The sequence below is a fragment of the Cynara cardunculus genome, unplaced genomic scaffold (assembly GCF_001531365.2).
Source record: "Cynara cardunculus var. scolymus isolate 2C unplaced genomic scaffold, CcrdV1 Un_Scaffold_7203, whole genome shotgun sequence".
In the NCBI taxonomy this organism is placed as follows: Eukaryota; Viridiplantae; Streptophyta; class Magnoliopsida; order Asterales; family Asteraceae; genus Cynara; species Cynara cardunculus.
In genome coordinates this window covers 5806-20534 of record NW_020203411.1, presented here as the reverse complement: position 1 = coordinate 20534, position 14729 = coordinate 5806, and the positions used below count along the sequence as shown (strand labels likewise).

At 35.4% G+C, this 14729-nt stretch overlaps 1 protein-coding gene and 1 pseudogene across 1 annotated transcript; one reads left to right on the top strand and one right to left on the bottom strand.

Moving 5' to 3' along the window:
- Positions 1 to 54: 54 nt before the first annotated feature.
- LOC112504875 lies at positions 55 to 4892 on the bottom strand. The gene is made up of 2 exons (XM_025108832.1): positions 4786 to 4892; positions 55 to 838 (listed from the first exon to the last, which is right to left on the bottom strand). The coding sequence occupies exons 1-2, from the start codon at positions 4890 to 4892 to the stop codon at positions 55 to 57; spliced, it is 891 nt and encodes a 296-aa protein (XP_024964600.1).
- A 3759-nt stretch (positions 4893 to 8651) lies between these two features.
- LOC112504874 lies at positions 8652 to 14432 on the top strand (annotated as a pseudogene).
- Positions 14433 to 14729: the final 297 nt, after the last annotated feature.

The following is a 14729-nucleotide window of genomic DNA, read 5'->3' as shown; positions in this document are numbered from 1 at the left end:
TTTAGTATTCTTGTAGACCCTTTTGGGACCAACAGACTTTTTGGTCCTGAAGTCTCATAGTCGCTCTCCTTTCTGGATATCTATCAAAGTTCTTCCGGTGGCTAGGAATGGTCTCCCTAAAATGATAGGAATGTTCTTATCAGCCTCAAAGTCTAAGATGATAAAATCTGCCAAAAATATGAACTTGACAACTTGCACTAAAACATCCTCAATCTTTCCCTTAGGGTACGCAATGGATTTGTTGGCCAATTGAAGTGTAACAGTGGTAGGTCTAGCCTCTCCTATGCCTAAGGTATTGAAAACGGATAAAGGCATGAGGATGATACTAGCACCTAAGTCGCACAAAGCTTTCCCAATCTCTTTCCCACCTATAAAACAAGGAATAGTGAAACTTCCGGGGTCTTTAAGCTTAGGAGGTATCTTGTTGGTCAAAAGTGCACTACATCCTTCAGTAAGAGCTACGGTTTCATACTCGGTCAGCTTCTTCTTCTTACTTAAGATGTCCTTGAGGAACTTAGCATAACTAGGYATTTGCTCRATTGCCTCAACAAGTGGTATGTTGATGTGCAATTCTTTGAACACATCCAAGAACTTCTTAAAATGCAATTCCTCTTTCTGGTTCCTCAACTTTTGGGGGTAAGGAACATAAGGAGGAACTGGTTTTATCATATTCTTGCTTGGATGTGTTGAGTAAGATGGGTCTTGAAACCCTTGAGTCTTTGTGGTACACTTTGAGGGTTTAGATGAAATCTTAGCATCAAGCTTAGGGGTCTCTAAAACCTCAGTCGCTTCTGCTTTTTTTAGAACATCTTCTGGAAACAGTAAGGGATAGTCTGATCTAGGGGGGACAGAAGTTTAGAAGTTATATTTCTTAACTATGAAGGTGAAGTAAGATTTCAGAGAATGTCTGAGCTACATCTATGTCCAATGGGTCATCTAGTTTATCTAATGCTCTGGATAGATGATAGCATGCCAGAAAAAGTCGTGGACCTGAAGATACGAAGAGAATGCCTACGTCGAAAAAACCTTGGTGAAGATGTACCTAGCTGCATAGATCTAGGTTTCCTATATTAGTTTCTCTTTGTAATTTTGTTCACAATTTTTTTTGTAAACCTATTTACTATGTCTACTTTCAGTGATTAATCTTCTAGTCTGTAAGTATTAGACATGTACTGAACTACTTGTAATATTTCCAATGATTATAATATAAGTGTTTCTTGTACTTCACTGAAAAAGATCCTTGAAAAAAGTAATAAGGACGCAAGTCTATGAGTTCCAGTGTTACTTTTTACATTTGCTGACATTTCATAAGTCGGTGAATAAGCTTTCAGTTTCAGTTTCTATCCTTGTAACTTTTCTTAAATATGACTTAAGAAAATTCTTCAAGTAAAGACTAACTCACTGAAAATGATCTCAAAATAGTAAAAAGGGCTATGTACTTTATATGTTGTTTTTCCTTACTAATTATTTGATAAGACAACCGTCTTTATGTAGTCTTGTTATCATCAAATAGGGGGAGATTGTTGATCCTCTCTTCAAGTGATTTGATGATAATCCCTTTTATTCTATTTGAAGTATTTTTGTTTCTGTCTTTTCAGTTCTAGCGATCTCCACTGAGTTTGTTCAATGATCGCTGAGGAACTTGTATTGTAAAATTCAGTTAGCGACAGCCATACTTCAAGAAGATAACACTCACACCAAAGAACCTTCAGCAAATGTCGAAGACTGAAACTGAAGATTAGAGACTGGCGAGTACGTGATCTGAAGCGGTATTCAGTGATTACAAGCCTATCTACATATGTGTGAAGACTGCCCAAGCCTCAGCGAATGCTGAAGAGACCTTCAGGTTAATTCCAGCATTCATCGATCAAATGAAGCTTGCCAAGTACGATTGTTGTTGTCTTGTCCTTATACACACAAAGGACAAACCCATACCCTTTCTAAATGTTAGTACGGTACGGAGCCGACCAGTTGACTCTATTACCCACCAACTTTGTGAAAGGATGTCTGCTCATGAATAGGCTTTTGTACTATTCCGTTGTAGCAAAGGACAAGCCTTCTCCTTAAGTCTTGACACGTGTTCTAACCCTACCATGTTGCATTAAATGTGCATTTAATGCAATGGGTATAAATAGATGTGTTCCATCTTCATGTTGAGATAACACTCTTAACCTAAACCTTACTCTGAGCATCATTGCGCTAAAGTAAAAGAACACACATCTAAGAACAAATACGTTCATCTTCAAGAGAAAGTTAGAATCCCTTTCATTGCATTCTAAACAAGTTCATTCCCAGAAAGAACTTACTTTCTTCTATTTCTTAAACAACAAATCTTTTCTTATTTGCTAAGATTTAGTGTGTAAACTTAAGATTGTTTAGATAGGTTTTCTTACCTTATCTTTCCGCAAATAGTTTTGTATAAATTTTTATTGATCTTCTCTTATCAATATATATTTTAAATTTAAAAATATTATGTTTGTATTCACCCCCCCCCCCTTCTACAAAATGTTATACACATCTTGTAGACCCTAACGGTATTGCATTCTAGCTATATATATATATATATACATATATATATATATAGAGAGAGAGAGAGAGAGGAGCGATTAATTGCAAACCACCCTCATTTGTGAAAACCCTACAAACCAGTCTCATCCATCCATTTTCTTAATAATGGTCAAGATTAAATAGTGTTATATTAGGAAATTATAAAAAAAGTTTAATTTTTAGTTAAAAAAGGGCAAAATCGGCGAATCACCCATAAGAATCTGTTTCACTGTATGAAACTGCATTTCATCACTGTCCTCTTCACTGTATACAACTATTTCACTGAATGAAATTGTATTTCATTGTATGAAATTGTATGTCATCACTGTATGTAACTATTTCACTATATGAAAAACATTATTTTATCACTGTATGAATCTGGTTCACTGTATTAATCTGTATTTCTTAACTACATGAACATGTATTTCTTCATTGTATGAATCTGTTTCACAGTATTTATTCACATATGTGAATATGGTTCACTGTATGAATTTGTTTCACATTACAAAACTGTATTAATATGTCCTCTTCATTGTATGCACAAATGATTTACACCTTATATATAAATGGTTTCCATATTTACATTTCCATATTTAATAATAATTAAATCTTTTCCAATATTATATTTAAAAACAATTGATTTACACCTTCCATATAAACGGTTTCTATATTTACGTTTTCATATTTAAAAATAATTAAATCATTTCTGATATTAACCATTATACTGTAAAATGACAATTATACTCTTACTTATTAAAATTAAAGAATAAAAAACGGAAATTTTCTATTGGTCGAGAGTGGTTTGCATAGTTTTCACGAATTAAGCGGTTTGTAATCCTATCAAGTGGTTAAAATCTCATTTTTATCAACAAGGCGCAAACATATGAACATTACAAGTTTGAGTTCCAAATTGATCAAGACTTTGATATAATCATTTTCCAGGGATTTAAAACAATTCCCTACACTTGTTTCATTAAAATATACAAAATCCCCAACTTTGACCTACATGGTTTCAAAATCAACCAAATGCAAAATACTTAAAATGGAAACTTAAAGAAAGTAAAATACATCATTTTAACATGTATATGGTTTTATAAAAGTAATATATGAACTCACAATACTAGGTTCTGATGAAAATCTAGAAAATCAAGAAAGCTTGGGAAAGGAGATGAACACACTTGGATCTTGAAGACTAGACTTGAATCCTTAACCTAGATGAGGTTTAAATGCCCTTAGGTTGGTTGTAAATGAGGATTATACTCCAAAAACGTATTCAATGAAGAGGGAAGGAAGAAATTTGGGAGAGAAAAGAGTAAGATGAGAAAATGAGAGCGAAAACCCAAAAATCGGCTCTTAAAAAATTGGCCAGTGGTGTTGGCTAGTTTCACCGCCAGATAAAATAGCGAACAAACTAGCCCGAGCACTTTGAATAAATCAAACAGTGGTATTCGCTAGTTTCATCACTAGTTAAACTAGCGAACAAGCTAGCTCCGAAACTTGCCCGAGCACATTGAATGAAATCAAACAATGGTGTTCGCTAGTTTCACCGCTAGTTAAACTAGCTCTAAAACTAGTTAGTCTGATGGATATGATTAAACGAGTGGTTACAACAATATCTTTTTAATTAAAAAACCCTCCCGCCCCCTATCTTTTATTCGAAAAATAAACAAAATTCAAGCGAAATAAATTACACCAAAATAACAATCATATTTTTCTCGTTAAATTGACATCCCTATTGATATACCTTTTCATTTGTTTTCCGGTTTTTCATTTATTTAACGTTTTTCTCTACATATGTATGCATATGAAAGGTTAATAAAGACATTTTTCAAAAGTAACCTAAAAAAGGTTAGTAAGATGATCGGTTTTTTATGCCTCATTGTTCATTCGACTTCATCAATAAAATTTGTCAGGTTGCATAACTTCATCCTAACAATTTATATCGGTTGGTCCTAGCTGTAAGCTTAAATCCATTAAACTAAGTACCCTATCAGAATGCGTAAAAATAATTGGAGCTAACAATACGAGCTTTTCAAGTATGTTACCATAACTCGAAAATTAAGGATCACCTTGCATTCTTTTTGCCACGATCCGATTTTGCCCGGTGGAGCTAACCCGATGTACGCACCATTTATTGGCATGTCGTTGTCATTACGAATCTGCAAACGAATAAATTTCAGAAAACTCTCTTTCAAATGAACCAAATAACCAATCTTGACTTTAGCATACCGTAATTACCTATCGCGAACGAGTAGTTTCCCATAAACATTGCCTCGTTCATTTGATTTCGGAAAATCCTCAGATGCCGGAAAACTATAAGGCCAACTCTTCACCTCAATTGTCATCTGATTTGAAATGAAAAATGAAACAACATGAACCGTATAAACCCTAAACCCTAAATCTAACATGGAATATATATTTAATTAATTATTAAGTGCTATTTTTGGTCATTAATTTGGTACCTATTAGGACTGAAAGTCAGTGTAAAATTGTATTCGTCTTGAAAGTTACTATTGTCTATAATTAAAATAGACATCATGTTTGACTTTGTTTGTATGGTTTGACTTTGACCATTTGTGTAATGTTTGACCCTATAAATAGGGTGTTAGTCTTGTAATTGTTGTATGAGCTTCATTGTAAGATTCAATATACGTAAAGAAGATTTGACTAAGTCTTGAACTTTGACTTTTCCTCTCTACTTCTTTCTAGGGTTCTTAACAGAAAATCATATTCTGCCATTATTATTCTTTGAAGATTTCTTGAAGATTGATCATAGGGAAACACAATTGGAATCAGAGCTAGAATTGCAAGAAATCAGATAAGAAATTAATGATTTTGAAGATTTTTTTTCTGAACTTTCATTTTATTTTTGTGTTCTTCATTTTTTTGTAAGTTTGATCCAAATTGTTTTTGAAAATTTTGTGTTTTCGTCGTAAAACCGTAATCTTTGTGTGCGTTTTTGCTTCGTGAATCTTTGTTATACACAAAGATTTGCATTTTGATCTTTGTTTTTCAAGTTTTGCTTGAATTTTGTGTTTTTTTTTTGTTCTTAATTTTTTTTAAAAATCCAGTGTTTTTGATTCATTTTTAGTGTTAATTTTTTGTTTTTTTTTTTGTGTTAAATCGCTCAGTCCATTTTGGCCCATCCGGATTGGGCCCAATAGAGTGTATTGGTAAATCACTCAGGTTTGTTCTTGTTTAACCCCTTCATCGCACAGGATCTCTAAATCGCGTCTTTCAATCGGGTTTCATCTTCTCCAAGTGTCTAAATCGTTCAATCTGTGCAGACAAGGGATTATCAATTAAGCGATTTAGTGTTTAAATCGCTGACTTCTTGAACGATTTAGTGAGTTATCGGTTACAGTTTGAACGATTTAAGGTCTTCCTCGTTCAAAGCTTGATCGATTTAGAGAACATCGCTTACAGCTTGAACGATTTAAGGTCAACATCGTGCAAAGCTTGAACGATCAAGGTGTAAATCGCATAAGTCGTAAGCGGACAAAGAGTAAATCGTTGAATTCTTGAGCGATTTAGTGAGTTATCGGACAAAGCTTGATCGGACTTTTGATCGATTTAGTGTCTTAATCGCACAAATCAGAAGGTAAGGGTCTTTGATTTCATCCTAATTCGCACCTCTTAAGCAGAATTGACCGTATTCGCACATTTCTTGAGCGGATTCTGTCCGAATTCGTATATCAGTTGAGCGGATATTAGCGATTAAGAGTTAGGGTTGAGCGATTTACAACATAGTGTGAGCGATTTAATACTTAGATTGAGCGATTTAGTTCTTTGTTGTGGGCGATTTAGACTCTAGTTGTGAGCGGATTAGAGACTGTATATTGAGTGTTGACCGATTTTGAAGCTACTTTGAGCGGATTGTCTTTAATACAGTGAGCGAGTTTTACCATTGCATTGAGCGATTTAGGTTCAATGCTTGAGCTTCAGTTTTGTCTGTTTTAGATTTGGTTTTTGCTGTGTCTGGCATAGAAGCAGAAAAGAAACAGTAGTTTTAGAATCAGAAAGATCAATTGTCCATTGAGCTCAGAAAATTGATGCAAGAATCATGTGAATCAATCTAATTCTTTGTCTTATCTGTTTTTTTTTTTGGATCATTTTTTTTATCTGTTTTGTGTTGTGTTTAAACTGTTTGAGAATCGTTGAACTATTTTTTCCGTTGCGTAAACTGTTTTTCATTAGTTTTAACTGTCTTTGACTGTTTTTAATTGTTTTCAACAGTTTTGACTGTTTTTACTGATTTTTGACAGTTTTTCGTCAATTATCTGATTTCTCATCAGTTTTTATGTGTTTCTGGTTTTCTTTTTGAGCTTAATTGTTTTTTATTTTTTTTGTTTGATTTCATCGCATTAGATCATCTAATTGATCAATCTTAATTTTTAATGGCAGATATCCTAGAGAAGGAGAATCAAGTGTTGAGAACTCAGATTTCCATGCTGGAAAAGAGTATAGTGGACTATAAAGACAAATATATAAACATGTTTTCTGAGAATTATGCTAATGTGGAAYTTATTGCAARTTTACAAAAAGATCATAAAGYAGCAYTGGAAAGAGTTGAGAATGATTTGAATTTTAAGATTAATAAACTTGAGAAAACTTTGGATTATGAAAGGAATGAGTTAGATGATGAAATTAGAAGTTCAAACAAGATAAAATAAGATTTAGTCAATACACTTCATAAAGCAGAGTCTGAACTGAATGTTGTAAGGAATTCTCCAGAAAAGAAAATTAAAGAGACTGAAGAGCTTGGAGTTGAGAGCATATATTAGGAATGATAATAGGGTACTTAGAGAATATTGTGCTTCTATGGGACTGCCAAAATCGGCAGACCCTACCCAAGAAGCAATCCCCCTTAGGACAAGTGGTGAGGGGTCTAAAGAAAAGAGTGTTGGGGAGGAGACACAAAGGGTTACATCTCTTCAAAGTGTAGAGAGGGAAAATGTAATTGAGAGCCTGAGTAGAAGAGGTAAAAACAAAAGAGAGGCTTTAGAGAGATCACGGTCAAAAAAAGGAGAGGACCCTGCCCCATCCCCAAAAAGACGGGAACACACATCTGCTATCTCTTTACACTCTTTCGTGGAAAGTATTGAAAAGGGCACTGGGCTCATGCCAAATCTCGTATCAACCCCACCAACCTACTCATCTCCTTCTCAAAAGGGAGATGTTTCATCAAACATTTTGGGACAACCAACACATACCCCGTTGGCTCCTCAGTTGGGGGAAGCCAATGTTGAAATCGAGGAACACTTGTCTCATCCTCATCATTCTTTCGATCACATTGAGTCGGGGAGTCCATCCCCTATCGAGCCAAATACAGATCATGAAATTGTTGATCTTTCTTACACCGACACAAGTCTATGTGACTTACCTATACAGGTAGTTTGTCAACCTGTCCTAACACCTATAAACATTTCTTCTAGGGATGGTCAAGGATTGGGTGGATGTCCTGGTCGGATAAACGTCAACAAAATCCCACTACCAAGTACATCTGTTGTACATGATGTGTTTATCACATCATCAGGCCAACCCACACCTGTTGTGGGATTGCAAACAGGGTCATTTGTTGATCCTGGTTTCTATCAACAATTGTCACAAATACAGAGTTTAACAACTTTAGTGACTTTTATAAGGGTGAATTTGTAAAGATTCACTCTAAAATCATTGAATTGACGATTGTAAATCAAATAAGGAGTTTGGAGGAAAATATCACGTCAATGGAGGAAGGAATTGGGGAAAAATTTGAGGACCTTGACAATTATGTCCTTCTAACAGAAAACCCAACTGGAGGGTGTGAAGAAGATGGCGGACACCAACCAAACCACTCTCAACAACTTGGCATCAAACTTTGTCACCAAACAAGACTTCCAAGTGTTCCAAAGCTGCATTCTTAATAACTTTGTGATTCTGTATCGTAGGATAATTGAGATGCAAGCTAAGAACGAAGCTACTCTACTCACGCAACTAAATACCCTTAGGCAGTCTCAAACAGATCACCTCCATACACAAGCCAAAATAGAAAATCCAAGCCAACATCTAAGTGATCCATCTGCTTTCAAGAAAATCCCATCCCTGCCATTCCCAAATCCTACATGCCTAACACCGATGATTTTGCCACGTCTGCTCAACTAAATGAAGTGAAGACAGACATGGTCGATTTAAGGTACATGACGATGTTAATAAGGAGAGACCTGCGGAAGATGGGTTGCAAGAAACAAGCTGAGTCATCCAAAAGGAAACATGATGAAGATGATGACTCTGATGATGAAGAGATATGTACTAATGAAAAGAGGGGTAAGAGAATAAGGCTGAAAGAGCCAACTGCATTGGGAATGGTATCTAGTTTAGATACAACAGTTGAGGAAAACGTTGAAGGGAAAGGTGGTGATGAAGAAAAAATGGATGTAGATAATAATGAAGCAGTGAATAATGAAGCAGAGAAGATGGAAAGAGAGGAAATCGAAACCATTAGCATTCCTAGTTCAGATGGGGAGTTTAAAAACCCAAATGATGAGCTAGAAGACAAGCATGAGCATATTTTTCAAAACTCATGTCTTGCAATCATTCCTTTTACGCATGTCGATTCATTTATTCAATTTATTCAACAAATTTTTTTATTCCTTCAAGAATTCAGTCTCCAGAGCGAAATGAAGAACCAACATTAGAGTCTTCAGATTCAAGTGATTCTATAGGGATAAAAATGGATATAGAAAAACTTGATGGCACTATGGTCTCCTTCGGGTATTTCAGCCACTTCAGCCACATGTACCTAACAGACAATGAGGAGAAAGTCCTGCTTGAACATGAAATTGATGGGAACTGGCCTGGAGAAGTGCATATGATGTACTCAGAGATGATAAACACACTAAGAAGAAATTAGTCAGAGATAAATATAGAAAGTCCAATAGATGAAGTAGCAAATTTTCACATCAGATCCTTTGCTGTTGTGGATTATTTGGATTTAGAAGTAATTAGAGCGGACAGTTGTGTATATCAAATCTCCAGTGCTGATTTTTCAAGGTTAAAGTTACAAGATTAGGTATTTCTGTTGAACTTTTTTCAAAAAACAGACATCACCTCGGCTAAATTAGAGCTGAGAAGGACAATGGGAATTTACATTAGAAACCTGGGGTTATATGATATTCAAGTCGCATTAGATCTAGACCTACCAAGGATTAGGCTTACAACCCTTTGGATGAAACCTTTGACAACATGAAGCTTCTCTATAAATTTGTATACTTGCAGCAACCACGATACCACTTTAAAACTTCATCAATGTTATATGTGCTCAAAGTTACAATGTTTCCTCTGTTTACAACTGAAGGCCTGAAACAGTTTCTTGAAGCCATGGAGAATTCCACTAATGTACAAGAAGATCTAAAAGAGAAGTTTGTCCATGAAATAAAGGAACGGATAAAGCTTAGGAAATTGTGTAGAGATTGTCAAAGCCTGGAAATAATGGAGAAGAATCCCAAGAAAACTTTGGAAAAAGATGTGTCAATACCACGCGAGTATTTCATTTCTCCAACTTTGAGACATGTTGCCCCTGTATTAGCAATGAAAGAGAAGAAAAAAAGAAGAAATAGATTTGAATGAATGGTTTCTTGAATTCAAATTTTGGAATTTGTTCATGTCAGAATCCAATTTAGTAGTAAAAACCTATGTGGATACCTTTACAAGAAAGTCAAATGCATTCAAGAGACAGTATCAACAGTTCATGCACAGAATAGGGAAGTTCAGCAGAGATGTGTACTCAAAGTTGAATATTACAAAGCTGGTGGACATCAAACAGAGAACTTGGCACAATATAGTATACCAACTCTTCACTGTCGAGAGAGAAGACAAAAGGCTTTATGAGTTCTCTGAGGCTTATTTTATATTCATCAACCCCAAAGATCTTCTTCAACTATATTACAAGCTAGCTCCATTTGAAGACAAGGCTGCGAAGTTCAGAATTGGTTTGACTGTTGTTGTTCATGGCATACTTAGAGCTACTTTAATGGGAGCCATGTCTGACTTTCAATTGGCCTTATCTTTGAAGAGAGAGAGAGAGAGATGTGGGGGGTATACTTGATGCATGATATAAGCCTAAGGGATTTAGCAAGAATTCACATGGGGACTATAGTGTGTGACTGTGCAAGATACATTTGCAAGAATCTGAAAGAGAATTTCTTATTCAGAGTATATGATATACCCAAGTATAGCTCTGGTACCTTGATTCAGATTACAATTCATTAGAGAAAAAACTGTGCAGGAAGCCTAGAATAATTTCAAAAGAAGAATGGCCAAGATTGAAAGACCTAATAAATTGGATGAGGATGCAGATTGACTCCCATCTTGAGTATAGAAGAATAATCATTGATAAGTTCATTCCTATTATTAAAGACACGAACTTCACAATTTGAAGTGAAGTGGAAGCTTGAAATATATGAAGAACATTGGATGTAAACCTCCAAAGCATAAAGGCCTGAAAGATTTAGTTTTGTCGATTATAAGTTTGTGCTTCATTCTTTACTGTAGGATTCATTAATTATGTAAATAGTTCAATTTTTAGTAACAATAATTCATTCATTAATTCATTGTAGCAATGTAAGCATATTGGTCTGCATTCTTGGTTTTTTAATAAAAGAGTAGTACATTCACTACCAATATGCTTTATTCTTACCTTGTGTATTGTATTTTTCATATTCCTTCATTTGTATAAGTGTACTCGATGTCTTTGAAAAAGACCTCGTGGTAAAGTTTGCATCATACAGAGCAAGACTAACCAGAGCTCCTCTGGTTCTTAAGGACCACAACCCTTGTGGACTCACCAACCAATAGCAAGGACAACCCAAAATCATGGCCAACCCAAAAGCAAGGCCAACCAAAGGCCCTCTAGTTAACCATAGCCTATAGGTCAAAAAAATGTTAAATACTTAAAGAATTTGAGTTTCCTTGGTAGAGATCCACAAAGATCAGCATAGAGAAAGTAGAGAAGAGAGACCCAAGTTAGTTGGGGGTATATCGAAGGAGTTGGCATGGATAGGAGCATGTAAAAGTATGGTGTCATTTTACCCTATCTTGAGTAGTTTGCCATAACATTTATGCTGATTTTCATGTGGTTTAATTGCTGAATAAGTCTTGAAAAATTGTTTTAGTGAAAGTTATAGAAAAGTTTATTCGTGAGAGCATCTTGCAATGCTCTTGTAAATGTATGTTTGTTATTATTATTTGGTGTTTAAATATGTGATGCTTATTGAATACCAGATAAAGTTCTGAAGTTTGTAAATGTTGGCGGTGGAGACATACATAATGATGTAGATTTCAGTATAAACATCATGCCTGATCAAACTTTTGAAGGAGGGGATTTTTTGAGGACCAATGAGACTATACTTGACGGTGGTAGTTTGTCATCTTTGTATCAGTCGGCACGGTTTGGGAACTTCTGTTACTCTTTTGACGACTTGTCTTTTGGAGATTATTTTCTTGACCTACACTTTGCTGAAATCATAAACACAAATGGCCCTGAAGGAATGAGAGTGTTTGATGTATTTGTGCAAGATGAGCAGGTAAATTATTAACACTCGCAATAATCTTGATGATGGAGATTCATCTTCTCACAGTGTTTTAACTCTTTCACAAATTTTATGTCGAAAATTGACAGGTTGTGTCAGAGCTTTTCCTATGTTGGTGCTAATAGGCCATTAAAGTTGATGGATATTAGAGTCACTGTAGGCCTAGATGGGATGTTGGTAATCAAGTTTAAAGATGTTCATGGAACACCAATTGTGAGTGGGATTTGTATCAAGGAAGCACCAAAAAGACCCAATACGTAAGTACTTATTTATGGTTAGATATACTGATCATATAAACTTGTCGATTATATGTGATCTAACTTGATTCAAATGTACTTGGTTGAAGCATTTGAGCTGCAGCAAGGGTGTTTGGCATGTGATAGTTGTGTTGCTTATTCTTCCTCTACATCCATTCGAGAAAATCACTGTCTATGTAAGTTGAACTTCATGTCATTCTTAAAAATACGGTTTCTTGATCACACATCCATTATATTTTGGTCCTTCGAGAGTTGCAGACTTTCTAATATACAAATTTATTATATGTGTAGTGCAAGCTATGGCTCTACAAGAAACCAAATCGAAAGATGCTATAAGTACGCATGATCGTGAGAAGAAATGTTGTGTTACAGCCATAAATGAACTAGGAAAGAACATTAAGGTATGCTCATCTGAACCCATCTTGCATATTTTCTGTTACACGAAAATTTTGGGCATTAAGTGAACGTCATTGTGATTTATATACAAATCATGAAGCAGGAACAAACCCAGCTCTCATGTGACGCACGTGAATATGCCAATTTGATTCCAGATATGGATAATATGATTTCTGCAATTCAAGGACAAGGTGAATTGGCAGGAAAATTTCTTGCAATTTTGTTACGAATTTATCTTATTCAGTGAATATTTTGCAGTTGCACAATGTGAAGATCTTAAACAAAAGTACAATGAGGAGTTGGTGAAGAGGAGAAAACTTTACAACCAAATACAAGAAGCCAAAGGCAAATTCAGTCATTCGTTCTTTTCTAGATCTTTATGTTCCCTCCATCCCAAAATAAATGCATCAATTTCAAGCCAAATCAAAGAAACGCAGTGAGTTCCACACGCAGTAGGGTCTGGAGAGGGTGAGATGTACGCAAACTTTACCTCTACCCCAAGGGGTAGAGAGGTTGTTTCCATAAAGACTCCCGGCTTGAAAAAAGTTTTAGAAAGCATAATTTTGTGAATAAATGCAACAATTTCCTTGTTGGCAAAATTCTCATACAAAATAAATTACCTACATGTCATTATCATACAACATATTTATTATCATTGCTTTGGGTTCACAATATTGCTCTAGTTTTTGTCACAAGTTATTTTAGATCTTTGACTCTAGTTGGACATTTTCATCAAATTATTTGTCATTGCCCTGCCATACTTTGTATTATTTGGAATGGAGGGAGTAATATATTGAATACTAAATTGACCGTCTTGGTATCAGGAAAATTAGAGTGTTTTGCAGGTGTCGACCACTAGATAAACATGAAGTTTCAGCTGGGCATGCCATGGTTGTAGACCTTAGTGCTAGCAAGGATGGAGATCTTGGAATTGTTACTGGTGGTTCAACTAAACTTCTTTTACAAATTTGATCGTATTTACACCCTAAATGATGGTCAAGGTATGCACAACCTATATATTCTTATAGAATACGTTTCCTTGGTGGGATTGCAAACTAATTGTCAGCACCAATCGCCCAAATCTTCTTGACATAGTTTGTAGCAAGCATGTGAAAGATGTGGTTCATAACATTCACGGTTTTCTCAAGAACTCTAGCATGTCATTTGGTAATTGAAAAATAATGCTTATTAGGATTTTGTTTGTTGTTTTAGTTGATGTGTTTGCAGATGCCTCACCTGTGGTGATGTCGGTGTTGGATGGATACAATGTTTGCATATTCGCTTATGGGTAAACAGGGACATAAAAACTTTTACAATGGAGGGTACGGAGACGAATCGTTGAGTCAACCATAGAACGTTGGAGGCATTATTTGATACAGTTGAGGGAAGGAAAGATACTTCAGTTTTAATATTTCACTCAGTGTGCTAGAAGTGTACAACAAGCAAAGCAACAGAGTTTGGAAGTGAAGGCTAAATGCAAGGATCAAATGCAGAAAGGTCAACAGGAGAAGCTTGATGATCTTGCAGGCCAACTTGAGTTAAAATCACAGTTATGCAAGCAACTTGAGAAACAAACTTCACCACTTTCTGATGAAGTTAAGGAAAAGTAAGACATATGCTTGATTCTTTAGAAAAAGGTCTACTTGCTAATCCATTACCCCCCTACAAGTTTCAAATGTTTGGAGATAATGTGTTCTTAGGATGCGTTTGATATGCGAGATTGAACAGGATTGGATGGGCGAGAGAGAAGTAAGCGGGTGAAACAATTGTAGAAGGTTTTGGGTTTAAATTTGACATAGGTAGCTTAGTAGTTTGCCAAGCTTGTTCCATCTCACCTATTTTGATGGGGAAAAATCAATTTTTTGTCTCACTTAATCCTGTCCTCTCTTGTCCTAGTCTAAGGATGATTTTGGTACACTAGACATAACAGAATAAAAAAAGAATCATTGTTCTATATTTG